Below are 20,212 nucleotides of genomic sequence, written 5' to 3' on the forward strand. Positions count from 1 at the left end.
GAAAAAAAGAATGATAGTACTATACTACTATTATATAGAAAGTACTTTGCCAAAAAAAAGAGTGATATTTTACGAGGTTCAAGTGGAGTGGTGTGGTGGAGGTGGAGCTGGTGGCAAGTCTGTGTCAACCATGGCATCGCCCTCCGGCGCCGGCAAGCCACCGGCCGTCCTCCTCCTCCGGCCGGTGGACCCGCCCTTCGCCGTCGCGCTGCGCGAGCGCTACCGCGTGCTCGACCTCCTCTCCTCCGGCCAGCCTCTCCCGGCCTTCCTCGCCGCCGCCGCCGCCGCGCCTGACCCGCCGCGCGCCGCCGTCGTCATGGGGGGCGGCTCAATCCGCGCCGACGCGGTGCTCTTCGACGCCGTGCCTTCCCTGCGCTGCGTCGTCAGCACGGCGGCCGGCGTCGACCACATCGACCTCGCCGAGTGCGCGCGCCGCGGCGTCGTCGTGGCCAACTCCGGGACGGTGTACTCCGGCGACGTGGCTGACCACGCCGTGGGCATGGTGATCGACGTGATGAGGCGCGTGTCGGCGGCGGAGAGGTACGTCCGGCGAGGGCTCTGGCCGGTGCAGGGGGACTATCCTCTCGGCTCCAAGGTCAGCACCACCTTCCTTTTTTTCTTTTCTTTTCTTCAACTAATCACCAACACTAACTGCAGTCTAATTGAGTTTATGCATTTTTATTTTTTATTATATGTACGTATAATCTCTCCGATTTCCATTAATTTGTGATGCATTTTATTTGCATAACTAAGAAAGCAATTGAAAAAAGGAGTGAAAACAGAACCAGCTCTTGTTTACGTTATCCCAGCACAGTGCAGAGAAGCAGCATCAGTAGAAGTTATAATTTCACATAACTACAGTTTTAGCGCGAAATTTCTCACAAAACTATATAATTAGAATGGAATGTCACAAAAATTAAAGATTAAGTACCAAAATTATCACAAATCTATATGTTTAGTATCAATTTATCCCAAAACTATGACGTTTATAACTCCAACATAATGTTAGTACTAGGGATTAAACTCTAGAATCTGTATTTTTGTGATAACTTCAATATTAAATCTATAGTTTTGTGATAAATTTAATATAAAATCTGTAGTTTTATGATACTCGGCTTTAAATGTGTAGTTTTGGGATAAATTTACTGTTAAATCTGTAGTTTTGTAATACAACGTTTTAAATATGTAGTTTTGCGATAGTTTGGTAAAAAAAATATAGTTTTATAATATTTATTCTTTTTATTTCTATTATATGTATATATAATCTCTCCGATTTCCATTAAAGAATGGAACTTGTGATGCATTTTATTTTGATAACTAAGAAAGCAATTTAAAACAAGGAGTGAAAATAGAACCAGCTCTTGTTTGCATTATCTCAGCACAGTGCAGAGAAGCAGCATCAGCAGAAGTACCTAAAAAGAGTCACACTCCATTACACAAGGCTCAACAAAGTTTCAGCAAAGCAACAACAAGGAGCTATTGAAATGGCACAGTATCAGATCATTGCAATCTTCCTGCTTGATTCCCCATCTGTACTTGAAATTGTCTTTTAGTAAAATGTTTTTGAAACAAGCAGCATTCCTGGCTTGCTGGCCCATAATTAGCAATCAATTTCTGGAGGTTTTTAGTGAATCAATTCATCCAGGGTCAATACGTTGAATAACTCCAAGTCAAAAGCACAATTAGCAACATCCCATACAAATTTCGCTGGTGAACAGGTCGAGAAAAGATGTCCACCTCTAACCTCTTTGAGTTAAATTGTCTTTGCCAAAATCTTATCTCAAAGGTAATTTAAACTTCACATTTTCTTCAAAGCGTAAAGGCAGCCCTGTACTTTTAAAGCTTTGTAAAAGGAGTTCACAGTAAAATGCCCACTTTTTGTAAGATTCCGAACAATCATGTCTCTCTGATCAGTCAGAATAATAATCTGACATTACTGTTGTATTTTCTGCTATAACACCAATCTGTCCTCTATCAAAGTTCTTCTAAATCTAAAAGCACTCCAACCCTCAGCTTTTACTTTGGCCACTGTAAAAATTGTTGGTAAAGAGGATATTGTATGGAAAAAGGAATTGCGGAGACACAGGTCTGCCTCTGACCAATTGTCCTCCAAGAAAAAAAGTATTTGTTCCATACCCAATCTTTTTAATTCATAGTTGTTTATGCTTTTCTTGTTAAGTTTGTTCATTGCTTCATATCTTAATACAAAATATATGCAAGCCTTTTGCACATTCCTGAAAGACACTTCTTTTGCTTTTTATATTGCATTTTTTTCGTGAAAAACATTCATTTACAAGTTACAAATTTAAAATATATCTTATCATCGATTCCTTTTAACACTGGGAAATTGTGAACATATCATTTGATATCCTAAATTTTTCGTTGCATATGATCCAAATCCATTACTTCACGCACACTTCCTTACACCTGTAATTCTATTTACAACCGCTGTCCATAAGCCACAGTTTATGCAACAATGGCTTCTAACTAAATCAGAAAGTTTAGGTGTCTAATTTGTTCTGTGAACCAACAATTTAAGAAATTCAGGACGTTTGGAACAACTGGTGGTGTTAAAGTTTACAACCAAAGGGACGCATATAAAATTGTTTAGTGTATTGTGTAGGTGTCAGACACGAATATTGCATCAGAGAACATATACCAGACTGACCATGAGGATTATAGGTTCCATCATTGCAGGCTTGACTGACATAAGCTATTAACTAGTGAAATACTCCATCCGTCTCATAAAAAACTAATCTAGTACTAGATTCACATCTAATACTACGAATCTTGACATACATCTGTTATAGTACTATTGTACTAGAATGTGTGTTACATCCAATCCTATATTCGTTTTTTTTATGGAAGGAGTATTTGTTTCTGTAAAAATGTTTGCTAAGTGTTGATTGTCATGTATGGGATGGAGGGAGTATGTGGTGTTTGCTAGAGACATGTGTCATGCACTTCTTTGATAAAGATGGATGGAATATAAGAAAGCGATTAAAGGAGTAATATGGTCGTTAGTTTATTTGGAAGATCTTTTCACTTTGAAAGGCTTTGGAGTCTTTGTGCTCTTTTTAGTTTTATGTAAGGTGCTTGAGCCTTTGTGCTCCTTTTGTTTGTGAACTTTCGCCGTGTTTAGTTCCGAAATATTTCTTCAAACTTCCAACTTTTCCATCACATCAAAATTTTTCTACACACATAAACTTCCAACTTTTCCGTCACATCGTTCCAATTTTAACCAAAAACTTTCAATTTTGGCGTGAACTAAACACAGCCTTTGTGTATGAACAGAGCTTGTTCGCTCGGATTTTCTGTGGCCGTATACACCCCCGTTGGTGTAGAAGCCGGGTTTTATAAATTCCCATTATCTAAAAAAAAAGTATTGATTGTCAGTGCCGGGTTTTATATATGCATTTCTCGTCTTTCTGTTGGCATGCATCAACCCAAAAATGTGAAATGACAGTGTGAGTTAATTTTCTCTGAATCATGTATGTGCTTAAATAATTAATCAAATAATTTCAGGTAAGCGGCAAGCGTGTGGGCATCATCGGGCTTGGCAACATCGGTTCACTGATCGCCAAGAGGCTGGAAGCATTCGGCTGCGTCATCTCCTACAACTCAAGAAACCCCAAACGCTCGCTCCCCTACACCTACTACGCCGACGTCCGCGCCCTCGCCGCCGACTCCGACGTGCTCGTCGTGTCGTGCGCGCTCAACAGCGAGACGCGCCACATCGTCGGCGGCGAGGTGCTGGACGCGCTCGGCGAGGGCGGCGTGGTGGTGAACGTGGGGCGCGGCGCGAACGTGGACGAGGCGGCGCTGGTGAGGGCGCTGCGGGAGGGGAGGATCGCCGGCGCCGGGCTGGACGTGTTCGAGGGCGAGCCCAAGGTGTCGCCGGAGCTGAGGGAGATGGAGAACGTGGTGCTGACGCCCCACGTGGCGGTGTGGACGGCGGAGTCGAGGTCCGACCTGCGTGACCACACGGTGGCCAACCTCGACGCCTTCTTCTCCGGCGACCCGCTGCTCACGCCGGTCATGCTTCCCTAACCCACCACCTACATACTCTACGTACAGGTAATTTCTATTGTTGCTATTCGTCTCGTTTCATTCCATTTTTTGAGTAAATTTCATGTACTTATCAATAGCGTGGTTCCGTGAAACTTTAATACCAGATATATAAATATGTAGTCAAGTGTCAAAATATATATAGTTTTCTACAGCTTGGATTACAAAATGTGTAATTTTATGAAATTTACACTTCTATTTTCGTTGCAGAAGTGAACTCCGATAATACTCCAGTATATACAGTGATGAGTATATATATGTACAGTGTAACCCAAATAAGCGGCCCATCAGAGGTCCATTGGCCCAAAAGAGGCTTTATACTGTACTGGAATAAGTTCATCTGAGGTCCCTTAACTTTACACCGAATTCGATTTTCATCCTTTATCCCCAAGACCAAATATAACAGTTGCTTGAACTGTCAAAACCGTGCAAATAAGTTCCCTCCGCGGTTTGGATGACGGTTTTAGCTGATGTGGCTGGTTTGACTAAGTCTTCATCCCACGTGGCATTGACGCGACGCTTACGTGACAATTATATACCTGAAAAATAATAAAAAACTATGGGCCCACATGTCAGTTAAAAAAAAAGGTGGGCCTCATGTGGGTCCACACCCCCTCCTCTTCTTCCTCCTCCTTCCCAGCTCCGGTCTGTTCATCCCTCTCTAGGCGTCACTGCCATCGGCGGAGCTGGGCGGCTACGGGCCGCGGGCGGAGCGGGGCAGAGCAGAGGGGCGGGAAGCTCACCGGCGATGGGAGCGTGTCCAACGCCCACGCGGTGCCCCCAGCGGTAGGCGGGTGCTCCGCCGGCGGCGACAATCCCCACCAATGCAGTCTGCTTCAGATTATGCTTCTGGCCGCCTCAAACGCAATAGTGACGACGACGGCGAGGGCTGCCACTGCTCCAAGAAAAAACGGTGATTAAACATACACACACCTGCACCTGCACGCACTTGATTTGCTCCAAATTAAAACGACATTAACGATTCTGTGATGAACTTGTTGTGGCGGCGCATGGATGCAGGAAGGCCTCGTGGAGGGAGGCACGCTGGTGGACGGGGATGGCTGCGCGAAGGGCAGTGTCCTCCTTGGCGACAGCGGTGGCGAGCTCGGCACAGAGGAAGTCGAAGGTGGGGCGGAACATGCGGAAGTCGGCGCTGCTGCATAGGTCCCACCACAAGCGTGGCCGGTCCTTCGCCCACAGTGGAGAGTGGGAGCAGCGCGCGGTGGACGGCCTCCTCCTCCGCTGCCACCGGCATGCCTCCCCGCATCTCCTCCTCCGGCGGCCATTGCCGCACGCCGCCCCTTCTCCCCACCGGCCACCGCCCTTCTCCCCGCCGCCACTGCCGGATCTCGGTCACCGGCGTTGCTCCAGGGGGACCCGTCGACGCACGCGTCCTGCTTCGCCCACCGCCGTCGCCGACCCCCTCTTATCGGCCCGGCTTCCTCCTCCAGCCCGTCGCTCTCGTCGGCGGTCACCGGTCTCATCGCCCACCGAGCCACCGGCCCGACCTCGCCGCCTCGCTCCTCCACCCCTTCACCACTTACGCTGGGCGTGCTCACCATCGAGAAGAGAGAGGAGGGGGAGAGAGATGAAGAGAGGGGAGATGGGGAGAGAGAGGAGGAAGAAGAGGGGTGTGAATGACATGTGGGCCCCACCTTTTTCAAAAAATTTTAACTGATATGTGGGCCCATGGTTTTTTTTTATTTTTCGGGTATATAATTGCCACGTAGACGTCACATCAATGCCACGTGGGACGAAGATCTAGTCAAACCAACCACGTAGACGCTATGTTAGCTAAAACCACCGAGGGACCTTGTTTGTACTGGTTTTGACAGTTAAGGGACCTGTTATATCTGGTTTTTGGGTTCAAGGACGAAAATCGAATTCAGTATAAAGTTAAGGGACCTTGGATGAACTTATTCATACTGTACTAGCACTGTATGACTCTTCTTATCCATAGATTGGAACTTGGGATTTTTCTATTGAATCAGTTTAAATCTCGTGAAATTCCTTCAAAAATCTACTATTCCAGATAATGTCCAGTTACAACCTGGCTTGGCTGATGGTAGTGGTTCCCACTCGAGGCAGTGTGACAAACATGTACGGGGAAAACGTGAACATGTCTAACAAAGAGTACAATACTAGTCAGTCTTGACAAAAATTAGTAACAGCGTCGACACACAGTAGTATGTCAGCATGGCCTATGTTTCTTTATCCACTTTCAACAGTGCTAATTAATACTAGGAGTACTTCTGTAACACGGTGAAATCTATTTTCGCTTTCAAGTCCAACTAGGATATGATGAAGTCACGTATTCGCTCGGCTCTAACCATACTGCTATTTGCTATTTCCTCTATGTTTAAAAAAAATATATATATGAACTGTATTGGTGCATGAAGAATTTGTCAATATAGTTATGCTAACTGCCTTCTATATTATTTTGCTTATTTGATTTTTAACTTTTATAAGATAATAAAGTCAGTAGGAAATCTAATAAACAATTAATTGCAAACCTTGCATTCACATTTTTAAACTAAATTTACATTATTTTAATACTATTTGTTTTATCTTAGTAGTTGTATGACAGTGAGTTCCCCTTTTTCCTCTGCTGCTACTGTACAACCCTTTATTTTATTTTTCAATGGTGTGATTGCTTTGTAAGGATATGTTTGTGAGTTTTTATTCTAAATTGAACCAATGGCTCTGTGTATTATTTTAACCTTATGAAAATGGTCATGAAAATTCCCGATCGACTGATCACCGTTTCAGTATAAGGGGTGCCGTTTTCGACCTTTACCCATTTTGGCTATATATAAATTTTATATTTTCTAATTTCTTTTTACATCGTATTAATGCAAACACTGAATAGTTTAAATGATAAATATAGTCAATTACCGGTCGATCGAATGTCGTTTCCGAAGAGATGCTACCGATTCTGATTGTTTCCAACCATTTTCACCCCCAAATTAAACCATGGCTCGTGCATCCCTATAGATAGAGCTCGTCTTGGTGCTCTCTACATGGGCACGTGGACCTGGCTGTGCTCAAGGCAGAGGCTCATTTGCCATGGCCCTGGGAACACATTAGGCACTCCATGGGCGGCACCTCAACTCAAAGCTAGGCATCCTCCGTCTAGCTCTCTGTGCCGTGGTCGACGCATCTTCCCCATCCACACTGCAATATTGCGTCACCACTGCCCCTTCTACGTCTTCCCCATGGCCAAGAAAATAATGGTGAACTTCTCGGTTGTGTGGACATCGAGGCGGACGCAGGAGGTTGGGGTCTTGGGGAAGTTAGAAACCAGGAGTGCTTCGGGAGCCTTTCGTTCACTCTGCTTGATTATTGGAGAGGTCTTCTTTTTAACGGTCTTCAAATCCAACGGACCATCTTTTCTTGCTTACGTGGCTCATTATCGTTCAATTTTCAGATTCACTTTTCACTTGGAGAGATTTACACCTTTTTATTTAAAAACATGTTGTTCGGATAGTTTACGATCGTTTTCCAGTTTCGTTGGATTACTAGTGAAACCGTATTCTTTAAGATTGAGGAATAAAAGTTACCAGAAACACACCATTTTCTCTTTTTTTCTATTTTAAAATAAAAGAGTCTAATTTGTTTCTGAGTCCAATATTAACCATGCCGACACAATCCGTTTTCGAGAATATTAACTAGGCAGTCGGCTCAATAATATAATAAGGATGAAAAATACTGATCGACCTGAGGAAAGTTGAGAAATTTTGATGATCAAGGGGGATCGAAAAAGAGAATATGAATCTACTACTACTAGTGTGAATTTTGTGGCCACTTGGCGTAATATATGGCAGATGGAATTCTGCACGTACGTTTTCCCTCACAAACAATGAGCGAGAGGGGAGAAGCAGACACATCGATAGACGCAAAATGACCAACGTGCAGACTGAGAGGTACACTACTCCGCTACTCTCAGTTGCAGATGCAGTGCAGACTGCAATTTGAAGGAAGGCCGGCCATGCCATGTCCGTGTTGCTGCAGAATGCATGCAGATTCAGAGATTCTGCTGCTGCAAGTCCCTAAACATCCCAAAACACCGCAGGGGAAAAGACATATATTCCGTGAGATGTATTGGAGAGGATGAATCAGTACAAACCACACAGCATCTTATCTATCTCCTCTATCACCGGCCTAAAAAGTTCTCAGTATTAGCCTTGTTTCAGACCGATGCCACATTCCTCTTGATGAAACCGATGCCAATGTCAGCAACCAAACAAATGGGATCAGATTCTCTCTTTATCTCATCATCACCTTTTTACTATCTTCTTTCTTTCTTTCATAAAAACAAAAACAAGAACCATTCTAGTAGTACCATAAGATAGTACTATACTGTATTAATTATCACTACTAGTAGTACTTAAAGATTGTGACCGTTTGTTAATAAGATAATTAAAATTTTATAGTGTTACTTTTTCCGTCTCAAAATATGGATATTTAGTTTTATATCAAAATATGGATATTTAGTTTTATATCCAAATTCATAGTACTAACGGTGTCAAATTCAATACTCTCTTCATCCAAAAATATATAGTACTTCCTCCGTTTCACAATGTAAGTCATTCTAGCATTTTCCACATTTATATTGATGCTAATGAATCTGGATAAATATATATATGTCTAGATTCATTAGCATCAATATGAATATGAAAAATGCTAGAATAACTTACATTCTGAAACGGAGGAAATAATTTAGGATCGAATTGTACGTATCTTAATAAAACGAATCTGGACAAATCTATGATATGTCCAATTCATTCCTTGATTGTTACGTATATTTTAGGGTGAATAGAGTACTAAATAGTTACATTTTGGGACGGTAATAGTAGTTAGGTTGAGGATGCATGGATGCAGTTTTGAAAAGGTAGCAACGAAAGCAAACAGAGATAGATGGAAATCTAATTGTTTACAGTGGATGGATCTGCAAAATGTTCCTACCCCAGGGTGCCGCTACGATACACAAGCCAACCCCTCAATATTTTTTGATCATCATTATAGTACAAGTACTCCTACTACATCACTATCTGACGGAGCCGCATTCAAATGTGGAGCACCCATAATTAAATGCCGCGATTCATTTACTACAGTGCTATTATCTCTACGTACTGTACCGTACCTGCTCTGCTCTGCACACTCGGCTCCTTATTCTTTCTCACCCCATATACACAGGAGTAATCTGGTTCAAATTTTTTTATTTTTTATTTCTTTATGTTTTAATTTTATTAATAAGCCTTTTAAAAAAATATTTTTGAAAACTGAACTTTTTGGCCACGCCAGCCGAGTGGCAGCGTTGTCCTGCCATGCCAGCAGTGGTGGCGTGAGAAGAGGCTGCTTCCACTTCAGCTGCGTCTGGCGTGATAGAATTATTTGAAAATATTTTTAGAAATGGTCTATTAATGAAATTAAAACATAAAAAAATCAATCTTGTTTCAGGGCAATTATCAATAAGCATTTTGTTCAGATGTTGAATCAATAATAATACTATGTAGGAGTATATACATCAGAAATTTTATAACAGTAAAGAAAAAGGAAAACTAAAAAACGAAAAAGAAAAAGCACAGAGAGAGAGAGAGAGAGCTAGTGAAAGTGAGGAGACGAGGCATGTCTACTCAACTCAGCCAATTCAAGAGAGATCATCAACTAGTTGCGCGCATTTCGAGGCGACCTGTCGCTATCCGGATCGTTGAACAGTGATCTGACGATGGTTGGTGGTGGGTGACGTCACTCCCCACCGGCAACCGCCGCGATCTCCGCGTCCAGCAGCGCGTCGAGCACCCGCTCCGCCACCTCCTCCGCCACGTCCCCCCCCTCCTCCGCCACCAGCCGCCGCTCCACCACCCGCCGCGCCCGCGCCGCCGCCTCCACGTCCGCCGCCACCAGCGCCAGTATGTCCTCCACCACCCTGCAGTCCGCCGCCGGGAAGCTCCGCGCTCGCCTCCACAGCCGCGCCACCAGCGCCGCTCCCGACGACGTCGACGGCGAGGTCGGGTCCAGCCCCAGCAGCTGCTCCGCGAGCATCTCCTGCGTCAGCTGGAACAGCAGCTTCCGGTTCCATCTGTGCCGGAGGGGCCCCAGCCGCGCCTCGTCCGCCGGCAGCTCCAGCTCCAGGAGGTGGAACACCAGCGGGTCTACCGGCGTCTCCACCGAGTGCCCCTTCAACGCCGCCGCTCTCGCCCGCATGAACCCGCCGCGCTCCAGCACCGCCCGCAGGTACACGTACTCCGGGTCCTCGTCCACCGTTGCTGGAGGCGCCGTCACCGCAGGCGTCGACGACGTGATCTTGCGCTCGCCGGAGACCACGATGTCCCTGACGTCCGTCGAGCTCGTCGGCGATGGTTGCGCCGGTAATATTGGCGGTGGAGCGGGCTTCTTGATCCGCGTCGCGAACCGCTCGCACCCGTCTGGTCGCTTGCACTTGGCGGGTGGCGCCGCAGCTCTCGGTGGCGGGTCCAGCGGCGGAGGCGGAGGTGGCGGCCGGGACGGCGTCGCTCGCTGCTGCTGAGGCGGCGGTGGCGGTGGCGCAGGTCTCGGTTGCAGCGGAAGCCTCGGGGCGTGCGGCTGCTGCTCAGCCAAAGGCGCCCTCATCGGCGGCGCGGCTGCCGCCTGCTTAGCTGTAGGTGGCGCGTTCTCCTTGCCGCAATGGTGGTGGTGGTGCACGGGGCTCGCGTTCTCCTTGCCAATGGCGGCGGCGTTCTTCTTGGACTTGCGGTTTGTGACGGTCTCCCTGGCCTGCCTGACGATCTCGCGCACGGCATTCTCCTTGCTGGAGTGGCCATCGGCGGCGGCGGTGGCGTCGCGGCGGCTTCTGGTCTTCTTCTTCTTGGACAAGGAGGTGGGCGAGGTGGGCATGGACATGTACTGCCTGGCCCGGTCGAGCACGTTGTCCTTGAGCACCTGGAGGGATAGGCGCGGGTGGTCGACGACGTCCCACGTCGGCGCCCCCGCCGCCGCGGGCCTCACCGACGAGGTGGAGGCGCGCGGCGTGTCCGGGAGGGAGCGGGAGAGGTCGCGGAGCGGCTGGCGGAGGCTGATGGACTCCGGGATGACGCGCTTCTTCTTCTCGCGCGGCTTGGAGTTGGAGGAGGTAGCCGGCGAGGGCGAGTCGGGGAGGCCGTCGATGCCCATGAGGCGCGCGACGAGGCTGGGCGTGCGCGGCGTCTCGGCCTCGGAGGTCGGCGCGGACGGCCTGGGGCGCGCGAGGGCGTCGAAGGCCGGCTCGATCTGGACGCCGATCTGGATGTCGCGGCGGAGCAGGTCGGCGTCGAGGAGGTCGAGGCTGTTGCGCGGCGCCTGGAGGCCCGCCTCGCCCGGCGTAGCAAGGGACGACGACGGCGGAGACGCGGCGGTGACGACGGCGACGTGGGAGGAGGAGGAATTGGGCGGGCGGCCGACGCAGCCGGCGCCGGGGGAGAAGATGAGGTAGCTCATGATGGCCATGCAGCCCGGGTGGGCGTCGGGCGTTGGCCTCCCGTGCCTGAACGCCGGAGGAGGAGGTTGATCCCTGGACGGCGGCGGCGGCGAGGAGGAGCGGGTCCGGGAGAACCAATGGTGTCTGGAGCTAGTCTTCATGGCAACAAATTGCCTCTCACTGATCTTCTCGTCTCGACTCCTGTCTCCTGTAGGAGTATACGCCTATGGCTGCTATACTTGCTTAGGTAGAGGTAGCTGGAATGGTTGAAGTGGGTAGGTATTTTGTGATGCAGGGCAGAGAAGGGCAGGGGAGGACAAATTTAGCAAGAGCCGTTGTTGCCGCAAGTGTTTGTTGTTGGTGTCTGCAGGTGCAAGCAATTGCAAATATTTTGCTCCTACTCCTACCTCAACATTTTAGTAGAGCCTAGCTACTCCTGCTCTAGAGAGAGAAAGATAGATGAACAAGAAGAAGAAGAAGAGGGTGAGGAGGAGTGGAGTAGTTAAGCTGGGGAAGTGTGACACTGCCTGCACAGAGTGGAGTCTGCAACTGCAAATGAGTAGGACTATGCAAAAAATATGCAGCTACTCCTCCAGGCTCCAGTAGTAGTAGTAGTGAAATGAAATCTACTCCATGGAGCAGCAGCAGTAATTAACAAGGGGGACCAAGGAACCCGGAATCCATCCATCCCTCTGCTTGAATAATTTACAGTCACATGAAAGAGAGACTCTCTCTTGGGTAATAATATTGGATTGAGATTACATGCGGTCACTACTACAAATTGCAAGTTAGTGACTAGAGTACATGTTAATTATCTCATTCATTCATTTCTTCAAGGAACGGTTAAGATTGAGTGCTACAGTACGGATGCTATTGTAAACATTTTTGTTATTTTAATGTGCAAACAATGTCTGCAGCCGTTGAATGTTATTTTAATCGTTTTAAATTGCAGTCACGCTAACAACTGCATACATAGAAACCCAATCCGGTAATACCAGTAGTAGAATCTGGGATAGCCTGTAGAGAGAGAGGAACTACTCCAGTGCAGTGCAGTGCAGAGCAGGGATGCATCGGGGCAAGGGAATCAATCTCATCAATCAGTGTCAATCTGGAAATGGACTGAAATACATGCAGCACACAGTTGTTCCATCCAAAACAAACCAAAGGATGGATCGTTATCATTGGTTCTTGTACCACCACCATCACACCCTTCCCTACAAAAGAAAGAAAGAAAGAAAGAAAGAAAGAGGAGAAACAGGGGAAAGTTGTTATCATCATGCATTGCATATACTCCGCCTAATTGTTGGTTGCTTCTCTGCTTTCAGCACAGATGCTCCTCTCTAGCTGTATCTCTGCGTACACCGACTGCATGTGTTTTCAAAAGAAGAGAGATCTGAATCTACTGCAGGTTATGCCTCCCTCCATCTCGTGGGAGCGGGCTCACCATCCTTCAAATTGCTACTCTCACCCCCATATTTTGTATTTTTACCCCCGTTTCTCATCCATCCGTTAGCCAGGGTCTGTTTGGTTGACAACCACATTCTACCATATGGAAGAGCGTATAGCATGACTGTACGTGAGAACTGATATCACTTGGATGTGTGTTTTAGGACAGAAATACGAGGATGTAACATATTTTCATTGTCCTAAAATATAGAACTGACATTGCGAATAATTTGATTGGAAAACAAGAACATGAAATTAACCAAAATATGTCTCAATTTGAATTTGGTTCCTTTTTCTTGGGCATCCAGTCGTAGTATAATACTAGTACCACCGGTTAAAAAGTTGGGCATGATACTAAGAGAAAGGGGAAGCAAGAAAGGGATGTGATACTGCAGTAGTATATGCTGCTGACTGTCCTAAAGTTTATTAATGTACAGTACCTGACTGCCCCATGATACTAACACAGTAATTAAGGTTCGCTTTGCATTGGAAGGAGCAAAGATGACGAAATGACGAACGGACCGACGATAATTCCAACGAGAAAACACAAACCAAACACATAGTATGAGATGAGATGATATAAGCACAGCCTCTTCACACACCTCTATGCAAAATGCACACTCTCATCGGTCATCAGACAGTTGGGCATGGTCCATTGGTTAATTAATTACTACCCCTGTACTCACTGATATGATGTACTTTAGTTAATGCCGTAGTTAATCCCCATGCGAGGGTGGTTAATTACCATGGGTTAGTGGATAACAAAACGGATCAAATGTGACTGTGAGTGACGTTTTGAGCCCCCATTGGTTGGGGGTTTTAAGTGCACTGAAATTGAGGAAGGCGTCACCATCATCATCTTCCTCCTCATTTCATTGCTTGGAATCTCTCTCTCTGGGTGAGATGGATGAGCGACCCCAGTGAGACAATACTCCAGTGAGCAGCAGCAGCCGGCGTGACCACATGGCTTTCCGGCCTATCATCGTCATCTTCTTCCTCCTTAATTATCCCTCTCTTTGCACAACAAATGGTTGTTTATTTTCTAGTAAACTGTTAGTTACTGCAAACCTTCTTCGTCACCCTCTTAATTAATATGCTCCATCTCATTCTCAACTGTATAATTTCCTTCAACCTAATTCAAATATTTATTAAAAAAAACACCCAACTATATACTTACGAACCTCTTTCTCTCTCTCTCTCTATATATATATATATATATATATTAATATATATATATATATATATAATAATAATAATAATAACTTCTAGCTTGATACATAGCCCAAAATTAATAGCTAGGCGGTTTATTGTGATGTGTTGTACTCCATATATATTAGCCAGTGAGTATCATTGTATTATCCATAGACAATAGATCGTGTCGGATTTATGAAACATGGCTTTTTTTTTCTTAACTGGAGTGTACATGGTTAACTTTCCCTCTTTTGTTTTTTCTAACAAAAAATAATGCACATGCCAGTTCATTCAAATAAAATGATGGTATTCAGTTTTGAATTCGATCAGCTGAGGCTGGGGGTAGGGGTAGGGGGAGCATGCACAAATGCAAAAATTAAAGATAACGTTTTGGACGCATGCAGAGAGGCTTTGCCTGCTTGGTGGTACACCAGCTACTATACTGATCTGATCTTAGCAACTGATCCATGAGCTACATGCGTCCCCGGCCACCGTGTCAGTAGACACGCGCCTCCGATCCGGCCCCTGGTTAATAAATAATTAACCTCTCTCTCTCTCGACCAAACTCGTAGCTGCACGGTAAATTAATTAATTCCATGTAGGTAGATCTACCACATGAAAGCTATAGCTTGTAGCTAGATCCACGCATCATAGCTTTCGTCTCGTCGTGGATTTGAATTCGACTACGTACAACTATACGCTCATTTTGAAATTGAAAATTAGTTATGGCAATACTCTCACGTACTACTTGGTCGTTCAAAAATTCAAGCTTTAAGTGAACCCTTCAATTAATCTGGCCTTAATGGGTGTGAGACCAAGGATCGATTGATTCAATGCATACAATAGCTAGCACTGCATTAAATTTCAATTTACCTGCATATATATTACTCTTACTAGTTATTTTTTACCGTACCCTCTCTATTTTTAAATTACTTATCGTTCTAAATCTATCTTAAGTTAATCGATCATGTCTATCTTTGAGCATTATTTCTTCAAAAAAATCAGTGTTAGTTAACAACATGTAAATTCTATGTTATGCAAACATTTCTCATAGTGAATCTAAAAACATAAACCTTATGATGCTATACAATATGAATTTTCAAAATTGATACAAACATATAAAAGTTATGACAAAGCTAAAATGGTAAGTAATTTAAAACGAATGAAGTATTGTCTTCTAAGATATATAATATCTCGTAGCATTATACACCGTGAGGTATTATTTACCAATAATTCCCGATTCGTCAAGCTATATACTCCCTCTATTCTAAAAAGAGTACTAGTACTAGCAAGGTGGGGCCATCTCATGAGAGCATCTCCATCCCACTCTCCGAACAAAAACTTGGCAATTTTGGATAAAACACACTCTAAGAGCATCTCCAAGGGCCTAGCTATCCCACACTCCAAGCCAAAATTTGACAATTTTGAACAAAAATTGTTCTCCAACATACTTGCTATTTCAATGGCCAAGCCATCCAGCTAGCTAAACTGCCTCCCTCGCTGGCCAAATTTGGCCAGCTAAAACCGGCTAGCCATCCGTGGGACCCACGCTTGTTTCCCATCTCTCTCCACGCACACCCTCCATCCGAGCACATGCAGTGGCGGCGGCATCCATCGCCGGCCTCCACTGTCTACGCCCTCGTCCGCCGCCGCCTTGTCCTAGCCCGAGCGGAGGAAGGAGGGAGCGGGAAGCGTCTTCGTCTTCGAGGTCAAGGTCGCGGGCCATCGAGGTCGGCGTCGCCATCACTAGCCTCTACACAGTTGCCTTCGCCATCCCTGTCCTGAGCTCCGCCGCCGCCCCCCGAAGACGTTGTCGCCGTCGCTTGCCGCCTCCCACCTCGTCCGTCACCGCCGCCTTGTCGCCTCATTGAGCAAAAGGGCCTGAGCGGGGCAAGGCCGCTGCCGCGCCGCCTTCCGCCTCCCCGCGCCACCTTTCGACTCCCGCCTCCCCGCGCCTCCTTCCACCCCCCACGCGCCACCTTCTACCTTCCGATTCCCGCCTCCCTGTGCCTCCTTCCCCCACCCCCCGCGCCACCTTCCACCTTCCGTCTCCCGCTTACCGCTGCCGCGCACGCATCGACGGCTGCCTGGATGGCCCCCCGTGTCGTACCGCACACTGTCGCCCGCCGCGCCGTAGTCTGTGACGGAGAAGACGCGCGCGGCCACCGCGAGCGGCGGCGGCAGGAGCAGGAGCAGCAGAAGGGAAGTGACAACGACGAGAAGGAAGGAAAGGGGAAAAGAATGAAAGAGAAGGAAGAAAGGAGGCGAGAGAGAGAGAGAGCAGGAAGAGGAGTAGAGGCTAACATGTGGGTCCGTTGTTATTTTGGAGAGGATTAATAGAGAGTTTGTTGGAGTGATCATCTAGTTTGACTAGCCAAATCAGATGGAGAGTTGGCTATATGGGTGTTTGGAGAGTCCAATTTAAAAAGGCTGTTGGAGATGCTCAACCTTACCAACTGGCTTACCAAGTCATTTGGCTAGCCAAACTCCCCTGGTCACTAGCTAGATTTGGCCATGCTATTTTGCTGGCCAACATTGGACCCTATGCGGGGAATCTCCTCCCTGCCCCCCTCTCTCTCCTGCATCGTCTCTCTCCCATCCCAGAGTGTGCCGCACCCCCTTCCTCCTTCCCCCATCCAGCCTCTCTCCTCGCCATCCTTGACGGTTGATTGTGGTGGTGGCCTGCTTAGGTGGAGGTGAGACGGTTAGATGTAGCGACGACTTGGACGTGAGTAGGGAGAGGTCGGCACCGTAGGGATCAGGGGATCTGCCGATAAAGGTGGGGAGAAGAAAGATCTAGAGGAAGGAAGAAGAAACACATAGAGATTGATATGTAGGACCCATTGTCAGATTGGAAAGTGTAATGCAAAGGTTGTTGGAGTGAAAGGAAAATTTGGCTCTCTATTATTTTTGACAAGTTGATCAAATGGATATTTGGATTGTCAGATTTTGAGGGACTGTTGGAGATGCTCTTGATACTAAAGTACCAATAATAGGGATGCCCAAGTAATTTTACATGAGTGGTAATTCCAAACCAAATGGTTTATATACCTTTCTTCTTCCTAATGAAATAACTTGAATATAGTATTGATTAAAATATTCAATATTGGAGTCAACTGTGTCATTTATATCAAAGAACATAATGGCTTTTCTAAATGAGGTCATCATACGGTTCCACGTAACCATTTGCCATATTTTATTTCAAAAATTAAGAAGTCTGCTCTAAATTTTGTAAGAGAGATCAGTATGAAAAAATAACGGTAAAATTCTAAACGTGCACCATTCAACTCTGAATTACTTATTTACCTGGGCCTGTAAAATTCACTCGAACCCTATTTATATATTCACAATGAGCCACTGACATATTGACATATGGATCCTGCATCCTGGTCCTACGTATCATTGAGAAAATACGAGGCAAATAAGGGATCGGATTAACTTTTGGGGACAAATATGGATCTTATCCTTCTACTGAAACCATTCATTTTCCAACCTGGCCTAGATTTAGAGTGGTCTTTAGTGATATATATACTACTTAAACAAAAGCCATTTTCAATGTATGAATAAATGTTATTTCACTGTAGGTGAATTTGTTTAGATTCTATATACTGTATTAATTGTTCGATGGGAATCGTCTAGAATAATCTGAGATTTAGTTCAATTTTATAGAAAATTAAAAATCAAATACCATGTCACCCATTGATTTTAGTTTTAAAAAAGTAATGAAACCAAAAAAAATGTTAAAGAAGTATTAAATTAATAAACTACGTAATGTTGCATAATTATACTTTATTTCTCTAGTTCAAAGTTCATATAGGCCATGTTTGGCACAACCGGGTTCTCCTAGCAGCAAAAATTCTTAGCGATGTTGTTGTAGTGACCGGTAGATTATACTCACTCTCCATATTCGTAAAATTAATATGTGTCCCCATCCATTCAAAATCTCTTATTTTGGGAAAAAGAGAGTAGTTATTAGGGTGAGACATTCATTAATATTTTAGTAAAAAACAAGAGTATGGAGCGAGTGCAATTTGATATGTAAACTCTATTTAGTAGAAGATTTGGTAAGTTGGAGGCTTGGAACTATGCAATGTATTCCTTTCGTCCTAAAATAACTTTATTTTTTATCATCATTTATCCTAAAATAAGTTTGTTTTATCATATCTACTTCCGGTTCACAAATAGATGACTTTTATTTATTCAATACTTTCCCATCCCAAAATAACTCAACCTGAAATAACAACGAATCTTGACATGAGCTTGTTTAGATTCATTGTCTTAAAGTATATCACATTCTATTCTAAATTAAGTTATTTTGAGATGGAGAGAGTACCTCTTATCTGCCCACCTAACAATGAGGAACACTTTGATCTTTTTTTTTATCCACCTTGTTTTGCACACCAAAAATAAAAATAGATGTTTTGGGACAGTGGGAGTAGTTTACAAAAGTATGTCTTAGGGTGCATTTTTTTTTCTCGGTTCACTTTTGTATAGCTACTTCATTGTTTACCGTGAACATGTTTCCTAAATTGTTAAATAGTACCTTTTTTTTATAAAAAAAACTTTATATATAGAAGTTTTTTTTTGAAAAATCAAATAAACCCATTTTCCAAATTTATAATACTTAATATTATGTTATTTGTCGTTTAACATACGGAAAAATGGAGAAGCCAAAATAAATTTTCAAACAGAGCGGCTACATCATTTATTTAGCCCAAATCGATCCCTTGCAATATATAGTACTGTATGAGTATGACGATTGTCCTGATATGGGGTGACGTACGTTCAGATACATCGATCACATGACCGCTGCGGGCGACGGATCGGAGCAGCTGATCCATCCATCGATTTAACCATGTTTGATTGATCGATTATACTGTACACTGTATATATAGACCTTAGCTAGCGTACGTACATACCTGCATAGCATTGATCCAATATATGTATATAAGCAATGCTAGAAAGTATTACATTGTGAAACGGAGGAAGTACTGTATAGCGTAGCATCGATCCAATCACTGTATTACTGTATATATTGCACGCCCCTATACATCGGTCATACATATATAGTACATACGTCCTGCTTCTGTAGTAACTGCATGCACCTGCATGGATGACACTCATACAAGCACAAACAGCAGAAAGATGGACAAAATTCCAAATAGCATCAGATGTTACCTGGATGCTGCCTGGGATAATGGGAGCACTGGCATTGGCATTTTCTTTCACTCTCCTCATAATCATAATGCCATTTTTATTAGGAAAAAGTACGAATTACCCCCCCCCCCCGACTATTGCGGTCGGCTGAATTTCCCCCTGAACCCGAAAACCAAACATCCTTCACCCCGAACTTTCAATACCGGACGAATTACCCCCCTCAATACTGTTTTGAGCGGTTTTGACTTGAGTTTGCACACGTGGCGCTTACGTGGCAATCCAGTCAGTAAATAAAAATAAAAATACCTCTCTTGGGCCCACCTATCATACCCTTTCCTCCCCCCGGTATTACTCTTTCTCTCTCTCTCTCCCTCGTACGTGCTCAGGCAAGTTGCAGGCAGCATCGCAGGTGGAGGTGGAGCTCGCCCGGGCGACGGGCGGCGGAGGCGGCGCGAGGCCCGGCGGTTTGCGGCAGCGCGGGACGTTGGCGGAGAAGCGAAGTGGAGGTGGGCGGCGGCGCTGGGACGGGCGGTGGGCTAGAGGAGGCGCGGCGCCGGCACCTGCGGGCGATGGTGTCGGCGGTGGAGGGCACCGCCGCGAGCTGGGGCGGAACGCGGAGCTCGACACCCCGGAGTTATTGGGTGTCGTCGGGCGCGGCGGCGAGTGGGGGCAGCGACGAACGTTCGGCGACCGCGGCGGCGGGCGGTCGGCACCGACACGGGACGTGGAGGCGGGAGCCCTCTTTGCCCCCTTCCCCTCTCTCTCTTCCCAAGCCGCACCGTCCCCGACACCGCCCCACCCGCGCACGCGCATGGGCGGCTTCGCTCCCCACTCCGTCCTCCCTGCGCGCCCCGCCGCTGCCGCCGCCACGGAAGGGACCACGACGACCACCGCCTGCGGCGCCGCTCCTTCTCC

General features: G+C 45.9%; 2 protein-coding genes across 2 annotated transcripts; one reads left to right on the plus strand and one right to left on the minus strand.

The window, feature by feature from the left end:
- The first annotated feature begins 10 nt into the window (after window positions 1-10).
- On the plus strand, window positions 11-4,452 carry LOC127770676 (glyoxylate/hydroxypyruvate reductase HPR3-like). Its single transcript, XM_052296484.1, has 3 exons — window positions 11-595; window positions 3,526-4,077; window positions 4,279-4,452. Exons 1-2 carry the CDS (start codon window positions 11-13, stop codon window positions 4,048-4,050), a joined length of 1,110 nt encoding a protein of 369 aa, XP_052152444.1. The 3' UTR covers window positions 4,051-4,077; window positions 4,279-4,452.
- Window positions 4,453-9,540: 5,088 nt separating this feature from the next.
- On the minus strand, window positions 9,541-11,757 carry LOC127769751 (uncharacterized). The gene has a single exon (XM_052295378.1). The coding sequence runs from the start codon at window positions 11,662-11,664 to the stop codon at window positions 9,817-9,819; it is 1,848 nt and encodes a 615-aa protein (XP_052151338.1). The 5' UTR covers window positions 11,665-11,757; the 3' UTR covers window positions 9,541-9,816.
- Window positions 11,758-20,212: the final 8,455 nt, after the last annotated feature.

The sequence above is a fragment of the Oryza glaberrima genome, chromosome 4, assembly GCF_000147395.1.
Source record: "Oryza glaberrima chromosome 4, OglaRS2, whole genome shotgun sequence".
Lineage (NCBI taxonomy): Eukaryota > Viridiplantae > Streptophyta > Magnoliopsida > Poales > Poaceae > Oryza > Oryza glaberrima.

Coding starts and splice junctions, on each gene's coding strand:
- LOC127769751 (XM_052295378.1), bottom strand. CDS start 11,664: ATGAAGACTAGCTCCAGACACCATTGGTTCTCCCGGACCCGCTCCTCC.
- LOC127770676 (XM_052296484.1), top strand. CDS start 11: ATGATAGTACTATACTACTATTATATAGAAAGTACTTTGCCAAAAAAA. Junction 596..3,525: donor ACTATCCTCTCGGCTCCAAG/GTCAGCACCACC, acceptor AAATAATTTCAG/GTAAGCGGCAAGCGTGTGGG.